Source organism: Chanos chanos, chromosome 9 (genome assembly GCF_902362185.1).
Source record: "Chanos chanos chromosome 9, fChaCha1.1, whole genome shotgun sequence".
Lineage (NCBI taxonomy): Eukaryota > Metazoa > Chordata > Actinopteri > Gonorynchiformes > Chanidae > Chanos > Chanos chanos.
Genome location: NC_044503.1, coordinates 22,792,468 through 22,802,622, shown reverse-complemented (window position 1 = coordinate 22,802,622; position 10,155 = coordinate 22,792,468). Strand labels below are relative to the sequence as shown.

The 10,155-nt window shown below is 40.4% G+C and overlaps 1 protein-coding gene across 1 annotated transcript; it reads right to left on the bottom strand.

Moving 5' to 3' along the window:
* Positions 1 to 1,477: 1,477 nt before the first annotated feature.
* On the bottom strand, positions 1,478 to 9,458 carry LOC115821480 (C3a anaphylatoxin chemotactic receptor-like). Its single transcript, XM_030785302.1, has 4 exons — positions 9,441 to 9,458; positions 9,027 to 9,175; positions 2,871 to 2,923; positions 1,478 to 2,520 (listed from the first exon to the last, which is right to left on the bottom strand). Exons 1-4 carry the CDS (start codon positions 9,456 to 9,458, stop codon positions 1,478 to 1,480), a joined length of 1,263 nt encoding a protein of 420 aa, XP_030641162.1.
* Between the last annotated feature and the right edge of the window lie 697 nt (positions 9,459 to 10,155).

Sequence of the window (10,155 nt, the reverse complement as noted above, 5' to 3'; positions counted from 1 at the left end):
AATTCTTGCTGTCCCTCTGTCAAATGATAGATAGCTATATATGAATTTCTTATACACTGATATAAAAAAAAAATTGAGAGCACTGTCACACATGGTATTACTCATTGTTATATTTGTGCGTTTAAGGCAAAACTGATTATTAATTCAGAGCATCAAACTTGGCTGTACAATTTGTGATATATATATATATTGTAATTTGAATAATAAGACAATGTACCGAATGCATTAAAAGACTTAAATTTTTGATATAAGGTGAAGAAGAGAACTATGTAAGAAGATAAACAAACAAACAAATCATCAAATAATCCTTTACTGAGAAAAGAAGACTGCAACATGCATGTAAAAATAGCCTAATATTTTGTACTATTTTGCTATTTTTAATTAAAGTGAATAGTATAGTGTGGTATAGCATAGTGAAGTGTAGTATACCATAGTGTGTAGCCCTCATACCAGTATATGCAACAGAGAGTCTTATTTCACATTTTGTTTCAGCAGAATTTTTAGGCTGTTCTTTGTTCCTTTGGGATTTTCAATACTGTCGGGCCTCTTTACATTTTCTCTATATGTAGTCCATTAAAGGGGCAGGTGAGAGTAAGAGAACCAAGACATCAGCATCCTGTAAAGTAAGTCTCTGATTTCCAGTCCCTTCCTCCCAGCTCCAGAGCTCAAATTAGTCACAGTAACTTTTGAAACTATACAATGTTGAGAAGCATTAAAAAGATTTTTATATTTGTGTTTTTTATCCTAATAAGTGGCACTACTTGACCAATGCCACTAACTCATCCAGCCACTTTGTCTAAGCTATAAAATATTGTGTGACAAATAATAAATGGAATGTCTAATCTACAGCTCATGTTTTTGTAATCACTGATCTCTTTTATACCAGCCTTGTTCAGTGGCACAACAAATTTAGTTGGACTTTCTCCTAAACAACTAGTCGACACAGTTCTCATTTTATCAGTGATTTCACTTGTGCCTTTTGTGAGAAACTGACACAGACATGAGAGAGAAAATCAGACATAATCATACCAGCTGTATGAGTTGAAAGAAAACAGTTTGATTTCCCACTTCTTTTTTCCATGACAGACAATGGACTGTGAAAGGAGGTGTTACCTATTAGCTTTACTATTTCTTGTTTGTTTGTCTTATTTTATTTGATTAGATTTTTTTTATTTCAAGTACTTGATTTTCATTACCTCTCACAACTGGCCCCAGCAGATTACTTTCATAGATTTTATGCCTGAAACCTAAAATAGCTCCACTACGCATGCCCCAAAAGAAAGGAGGGGAATTTGTTTAATTCTATCCATTTGATTTCTAAAAGGTTGACACAATATCTGACCATTGACACCACACATCAGATGGTAAGTGTCTCTAGTAGAATAGCCATTCAGAGGCATTAGTGGAATTCCAGAGAAAAGTGGTACTTGGTGTTGCATTCATGTTACTTTGATTTTCGTGTCAATTTCTGGTCTCATTACGCAGTAAACATCTCTTTTTTCGACGGGAGGACAAGGGAAGTGAGGATGTCCTTTCTCTCTTTGTTACTTTGAGATGAATGGCGGCAGTTGGTGGCGAGATGAGTCGAAAAAAAGGCCATATTCTCCTCGGTAAAGGCGCTCTCCAACACCACCAGTAGGGACTGTTTCAGCTTTATCTGAAACTCTTCACACATGAACACATACAGAATGGGATTGAGACAGCTGTTGAAAAAGGCCAGACTGTGCACCAAAATTGTTAATATATTTTTTGTGTCCTGATTCCATTTGATATTTTGCACTTCCATAAGCTCAAGTATATGAAAGGGTAACCAGCAAAAGAAGAATGCCAATATCACAGACAGAATTACCCGCAAGGATTTGTACTTTTTCTTTCTGTGGAGGCGCTTGACTCTCACTCCAATGGCTATGTAGGAGCAGGAAATGACCAGGAAGGGGATCAAAAATCCGAGCACAAAACGGGTCAAAACAAGGGACTTGTGAAAGTCTACCGCAACCCCAACTTTACCGCAATAATGGCTGCTATTTCCGGCTGGGATTAGTTTACGTATGGTAATGAAAGGGACGCTGCAAAGCACAGATGCAACCCAGATTAACCCACACGTGGCCCAGGCTTTTGCCAGCGTGCGATTGTTGTGGGCCCACACCACTGCCCAGGTGGAGAGGCAACGGTCCAGACTTATCGCTGTCAGCAGGAAAACGCTGGCGTACATGTTGACTATGCCGATCAGACTGTAAAACTTGCACATGAAGTCGCCGAAAGGCCAGATAAAATTACGAGAGGTGCTGATGATGTTGAAGATCAGCATGAATGTGAAAAAAAAGTCGGCCAACGCCAGGTTCAGAAACCACACAGAATTGACAGTCTTTTCCATCTTGCACCCTGTCACATAGATGACGAGCCCATTTCCGAACGTGCCAAGGATGAATATCACAATGGACATGACGAGGTGAATTACCTGGGAGTAGTTGTCCAAATTGTAACCTGCAGTGCTGGAATTTGATGGGACCGCTGTGGTATCTGTAAAGTGAGAAAGATCAGCAGTTTTAGAAATAACCAATTGCTAGTGTATTAATTACCACCTCCTAAAACAAGCCACAGACAAACAAACAAAAAGAGGCTAGCATTGCACCCTGGGAGCATTAATTATCAGCATATGAAACCTATTCATAAAAACCGTTTCTGGTTAAAAAAAAGTGCAAATTCAATGGCAGATTTTTACTCATGCAGATTTTTACTAATGAAAGCAGTTCTCTTTTGGTCACTTATTTCATTCTATTCTATTTCATTCATTTCATTCTTTTCTCAGTTAAATAATAACAAACAGCATAAACTGAATAGAGATTCTTGAAGTTAAAAAAAAAGTGTACTTGAGTCTCTGGATGGTGCACTGGTCTCACTCAACTGCAGTGAGGTGGTTCGGCTTTGAGTGGGAGAATTACAAGGTCAAAGGTTATTGGACTTCTCAAAGTGGCATGAAAGGGTGGACGGTAGGTAACAAGAACAACAACAACAAAAAAAAACTTCTTAAAATCTAAAACCTTCTCATAAATGGAGAGTTAAATTTTCCAGTTATTTGTGAAGAAGTGAAATGTTTGTGCCCAGAGAAAATATTACTGGAGCATAAACCAGCAGACGATTAATGGAAAGTTTTAAGCACTCAGACTGTTACTCCTATTTCCTAAACACATGGTCCATTTCAACAAAATTTACACCGTGAGTTAGCTTATGAATACTGTGATGGCAGATTGCCAACATCCTTTCATCGTCTAAAAGTTCCATCAGGACAAATGTTTCATGAGTGTCTCTAATAATGACTAGAGGAATATGGCTTCAAATCCGGCAGATAGTTTATTTAGAGCCCAATATCACTATTTATAGTCTCAAAGGGCTTTACATGTCTATAACAAAGTCAAATCAAAATTAAATTATTCCTAAGTTAGAAAATAGAAAAGTCTTTAGTCTCGTTTTAAAGGTATTGAGAGAGTTTGCCTCCCTAACTTCTGTAGGTAAACCATTTCAGAGGAAGGGAGATCGGTAGGAAAAGGCTTGGTTGCCAGCGGACTTCTTTTTAACTCTTGGAATGACTAATAGTCCAGACTCTCGAGAGCGCATGGTGCGAGGTGGGTTATAGGGTGTAATTAAGTCAGGTAAGTAGGAAGGCGCAAGCCCATGTAAAATTTTACATGTTAATAAGAGGACCTTAAATTCTGCCCTTGCATGTATTGGGAGCCAATGAAGGGAAGCCAGGACAGGGCTAATGTGATCAAACTTCTTCGTTCTGGTCAGAATTCTAGCAGCAGCATTCTGGATCAGCTGAAGACTATTGGTACTAGAGGCAGGCAGGCCAGAGTAAAGAACATTGCAGTAACCGAGGCGACACGTGACAAAAGCGTGAACAATGGTTTCTGCATCAGCCATAGTTAGAAAGGACCTAATTTTAGCAATGTTACAGAGGTGATAAAAGGCAGTTTTGGTTGTGTTCTTGATATGAGTGACTAGCAAGAGACTAGAGTCAAAAATCACACCAAGGTTTTTAGCTGAAGAGTTTTGAGAGAAGATGCAGTTGTCAAAATTTAGGGTAAGATAACTAAAAAGATGCTTATGCGTAGGGGGACCAATGACCAGCATTTCAGTCTTGCCTGCGTTAAGCATCAGGAAATTTGAAGACATCCAACCCTTAATAGCACAAATACATGCCTCAAGGTTAGCCAATTCAGAGCGGTCATTGTGCTGGATAGGTAAGAAAATCTCAGTATCATCAGCATAACAATGGAACTTAATGTTGTAGCTACGAATAATGTCACCCAAAGGAAGTGTATAAATAGAGTATAGAAGAGGGCCAAGATTGTTTAAGATTGTTGGGCCGAGAACCGAGAACAGCTCTATGTAAAGTTTAGCAGGTAGGGGATCAAGGAGGCAAGAAGCTGGTTTAGCAGAGTGCACCAATTTGGACAGCGCATCTAGAGAGAGAGGGTTAAACTGAGTTAAAGGGTGCACATCCTGAATAATCTTAGGCGCAATAACAGAGAGCATGCACACAGTCTGATTTGATAAATTAATTTGAATATTACAAAGAAATTAAGTCTATTTTTTGCAAGAAAAATTCAACAAAAGCATTTGCAGTGAAAGGGCTTGATTGAGGGGAGTGATTCTGGGTAAGTTTAGATACTGTATCAAAAAGGAACCTGAGGTTATTTTTGTTAACATTAATTATTTTCGAGTAATACGCGGATTTGGCTGTGTAGAGAGCGTGTTTACAGTCTATCAGGCTGTTGTGCCATGCAAGGCAGAAAACCTAGTTTGGTTGCCCGCCAGTTTCATTCCAATTTCCTACACACCTGCTTCAACGTGTGGGTTTCATTATTAAACCAAGGTGTTAAGTGTCCTATTTTTTATAGTTAATGGTGCTACCATATCTAGTACATTATGAAGGGTAGAATTTATGCTGTCTGTCAAGTCATTCAAAGATCTTTGCTGATCATTGAAAGAGTTGAGAGCAGTGGGAAGCAGATCTGTCAGGGTTCCTGCATGAACAGTTTTCTCTGTCGTGCCCCTGCATGGGAGAGACTCCGAGGTCAGGGCCAGATATGACTGAGTCCCTTCTCCACACTAAATGCTGTACTTCTTATGCTGAGTTTAAAATGAATTCTAAGTTTCAAAAAGCAGTCAAAGTCTTCAGGAGTGCGATGCAGTGTAAGTTTATTGCATTTAGTAGTGAGCAAAAAACAACAAACTGAGTCAGGTCCCAGGGAGTGACTGAATCTAATACAGAAAATCATTCACTTCTATCTAAAATTTTACCTGCATGCTAAACTTATGTATCAAATAAGCACATAACACGGTTGTATGGTAGTACCCCTTACATCATCCGTTTTTGCATGGTCCAAGCCATTCGCTTCCAGAAATTTCCCCTAATTTTCCCAGAATTTCATTATTCCATTCATCACTGTTTCCGACTTCCTTTTTTGGCTAAGTAAAAAATGATGATTCAGCCATGTCCTTACTTTGCTTTGGATGCTCAACCATGTCCCCAATCTCACCTCAGATACTTTACCCTTAACGCAGGTGTTAGCTATCAAGTGATGGGCTAGTCCATGCAAGGCGGACACTGAAGCAACTACACCCCGGCCATTACTTATGCTTCCCTGTCACTATAACCTAGATTTCACCCTTTTCACATTGCCTTCATTGTTTTGCTGAACTTGCATTTTCCCTTTTTGGTATACCGAGGCCCTCTTCTGTTGGCTTCAACATACAGAGGCCTTCCATTTCTCCAACACCTGTTGGTCATTTCTGGTGTTAGCTGTCATTTGTTTTTGTTTTTTAGTCATGTGCTTTTGTTTATTTTGGTTTTCCATGTGCTCTGGCCCTGCCCCTCACTTATTGTGTCATTGTGCTCACCTGTCGCTGGTTGGAGTTGTATTAGTCTGTCTATTTAAAACCTGCCTGTTCTACCCTTTGTTTGTGAGTTCATTTTTGCCTGTTGGATTTTGCTTCCTCTGCTTTTCTGTCTTGCCCTGCACCAGTTTTTTGAACCTTCTTCCTGTCCCTGGAATTTGCCTTTCTCTGCTGTTTTGGATTGTTCGCCTGCCTCTGACTGATCTTCGGTATGACCTCTGCTTGTTTTTTGGATTCCACTCTCTGTCAAGGATTCCACTCTCTGACAATAAACATCCCTAATTCACTCATTGGCGAGTCTGCAACTGAGTCCTAAGTTTTCCCTGACAAGATCAGCGAGCGCAGCAGTGATGGAAGCATTAATGCGACGGCAGCTACAAACCGCAGAGACAACTGCCGTGACCAGAAGAGTTACTTGGAAAGTAATAAGAAAATGGTCTGAGAGGGCAGCGGAGCAAGGAGAGAAGACAACGTGAGAGATATGTAGTCCGCGAGCTAGAATAAGATCTAAAGTGTTGCCACTGAAATGAGTTGGTTTGTGGACATATTGGTTAAAGCCAAACGTGTCTATGATGGCTGTAAAAGCTTTATTAAGTGAATTAGAATTGTTATTGATGTGAATATTACAGTCCCCCAGGATCAGGATTTTATCCACTCTAGTAAGAATAACAGAGATAAATTCAGAAAACTCATCTAGAAATTGACTATAGAGCCCCGGAGGGCGACAGAGCACTGCTTTGAGAAAAGATGAGGCAGTACCATATGACTTCACGGAGAGCAGCTCAAAGGAGTCAGAATTAGGTAAACTAAGGGTGTTTAGAGTAAATTTAGTATTATAGATTAGAGCTACACCTCCACCTTTCTTTGCTGCCCTAGCAGCATAGGAAAAGGAATAGTTAGGGGGTGAAGCTTCATTTAAAGGGAGAAAAATGTCTGGCTTTAACCAAGTTTCACACAAACCCATCATGTCAAGGCTAAAATCACTGATCAGGTCGCTAACAAGCAACACCTTAGGTGAAAGTGATCTGATATTGATAAAAACCTTCAGCGTAACTGGGCTTATAGTATCCTATCGAAGGAGGGAGTCAGTTGAATTGGAACTAAAATTGCTACGAAATAGGGTCTGTTTGACTCTAGACTGAAATGAGCTATGTGGGTGTGAAAGTACACCAATGGGAAACATGTTACTACTAGCTATATACATAGTCATATTAGTCTTAACATTATGATGTTCATAATAATGAACATTATTCGTTACAAGGGTACTTTGAAGAGGGCGACAGTTTTTTCATTGTTTCTGTTGTCTCTGCCTGACCAGTGCTCCAGCTCTTTTGCCCCGCTTCCTTCTCCATCATAGTTTACAAGGTGTAGCATGTAGGCTAAACAATTTAAATCTAAACAAATGGACGTCCGCTGAGTCTGTTGAATAATTTGTGGCCATAAAATGCGAATCCATTGTAGATCTGATGATCTGAAATTTGATAAAGTAAGCTGAGGGCCACACATTGGACGATTGAAATGAAATGTGAAACGCATAGCGTTGTTATGTTACATGACATGCATTTGATATACATGACAGATTACTTTACAGCAGCCTGTTTGCCAGCTTACTCAAAGGCCTGACATTTGTGACAGCTTTACATCAATCTGGTGTACTCTGAAGTTACAATAAAAAGATTTACTCTCATAAAACAATCCACTTAAATGCACTATCAGCTTTTACATTACCCTGCATCTTGTCAATTGTCTGATGCATACTACTGCTATAGCTCTTTAACACAGAAATGAATAAAAATGCGGATGAAACACATTTACATGGACTTGAGGCAGACTGATTTACAATTATCAAACTTTAGTTTACCACTGTATAACTGAATGATAAACTTATACACATCACGTTGATCCCTCAAATGGAGATAAGTAGCTAGGCAGTATCTTTGATGTCTATGGTTTCATCCAGCGCGATCGAAACATATGTAAAGTCAGATGCCCTCTGACAATTCAGCATTCAACTCTTCATCAATGACTTCCACACGCCAAGTAACTAACTGTGTAACGCGACACACTCACATTTTCAAACTGACTTTAGCTGTCAGAGCACCTCTACCATACAGTCTTTTAAAAACTGAGCATCTGAAAATGGCTTGCTTTGTTTTGCAATTTTGTGTGACAACATGTAGCTAACTTTTTTCTTGGACTGTAGACTGCTTTGTAAAAATATTCCGCCTGGCAATTAAGTTGGAAGACAGTTTCAGGGCTTTTTCTTCTCTTTCCCGCGAAGACAAATTTGTGGCATAGTTAGCATGCTTAGTACTGAAATGTCCATTATTCTTTGAAGACTTTCCTGGCATATTAAGCGTGTGTATGTGTGTGTGTGTGTGTGTGTACAAACTTGTTGTTACCTCCTTGGACTGGTTTGGTTGGGTGTTTACTGGTGTGTTCCATTTGAACTCAGAAGTCGGAATTTACGAGTTCCCAGTCGGAAATTTCAACGGGAACGCCCCCTGAAGTCGGATTTCCAACTCAGAAAGTCGGAGGAAGCTCACCAGCCCCAACTTAAAAATCCAAGATGGCTGCCCCCAGTGGTGAAGTAGTAAAAGCTGTGGTAGTTGTACTGTTTATTGGCACTTCTGTCTTAGTTGTGTCTTATTAAATCAGTCGTACATACAGTACCATTGTGGACATGTTGCTACAGTGTTTGTATGCGCAAAATACCGCTTAATGTGTTGTTATCAACTGGTAATGCTAACAATGGCTAACAACAGCTAACCTGGCTAAAACGGTTTTCCGACTTGTTGTTTGGGAATGCGGTCAACTCGGGTGTGACGTCATTCCCAGCTCAGAGTTTCGACTTCCGAGGCAAATGGAATGCGCCATATTTCACTCTCTCTCTCTCACTATCCCCCCTCTCACTCCCCACCCAATTTTTCATTTTCAGATTGCTGGAGGTTCACAATTGGCTGGAAAGTGGAACGAGGGTATTTTTAAAAGACAACGGTTGCGCAGGGCACATCTGGGCTGGTCCTCCTTCGAAACCCCTGCTGCCATGATAACCTTTAGAGAGAAAGCTTTGTGGAAATGAGTGCAATTTGTAAATAGTTGTGTTGTCTTGTTGATCACCCTACCCCACCCTAGACGGTGTCACAACATGAATTTTGGGGGGCTCGTGCGGGATGTCACAAAATATGGACAAATGGCTCTGGGTCAAATGGATGATGTCGACACGGGCCGAGACCGACAGGTGTGACTCCAGGTTTCCTAAAACTTGGGAATTCTGCAGGTGAACACAGCACAGAGGAGCAGAACGCATCATCAACCCGTCTTCCTCAGGGCACCAGAGAGACAGAGGCCGGGGACAGGAAACAAGACAAGCACTTGTGTCCCAGGGGCAAAATCTCTTTTCACAGACTTTTGGTGACATCACAAGCTTCCTTTAAAATCTTCCAATAGGATTAATTCCCAGAACAGTTCGAAATCAATTACCCTGCTAGCAGCACACCATTTATCGATAAGAACCCCCTTCTCATGAGCAAACTCACCAAATGTTTGGTTGTCATTTTTCGAGTGGGATGTGACCTTTTAGCTGTATGCCTCGGGTAGCAGTTCGGATGCATTTGAGACAGTACTCTTCACAATGTCATAATTTAAACTCTGCACGATGGACAAAGACACACACAACCACCAGCGAGCATTACAGCAACAAGGACCACACCTCCTTTGGCCAGCGAAGGGTAACTGTGATGCGTTCAAAGACAGAGAAATAGGCACCAAGCTAATGTGTCTACTAACATCAAAGTTAGGACATGGTGTAGCTGGAGCAGAGGGTGTGGTGGGAGATGAGGAAAATTGTCCTTTCCTCATAAAGAAAAAGACAGAGAAATCGTAATGCTGATGATTACAGAAAGTTCTAATGCTGATGATTACAAACATAAAACACACTCAACACATTCAATGTAAATACTTACTCATGATCATTGTGTCTGAAAAGTTGTTGCTGATAAATTCCACTTTCCTGTGTAGATGGTAACAAGCTGAAAACAAAAAGCACTTGTGCCTCTGCTGTGGTTACAGAAATGAAGAGAGACCAAGACTGATGAGGAAATAAAGACAGATAGGGGAGGGAGAGAGAGAGAGAGAGGGAGAGAGGGAGAGAGGGAGAGGGGGTGTGTGGTGAGGGAATGTTTCCAAAGATTGGTTTGTTCAGATGTTCTACATTTCTTGGAAATGTTATCCCTCAAAAGCACACATGGTACA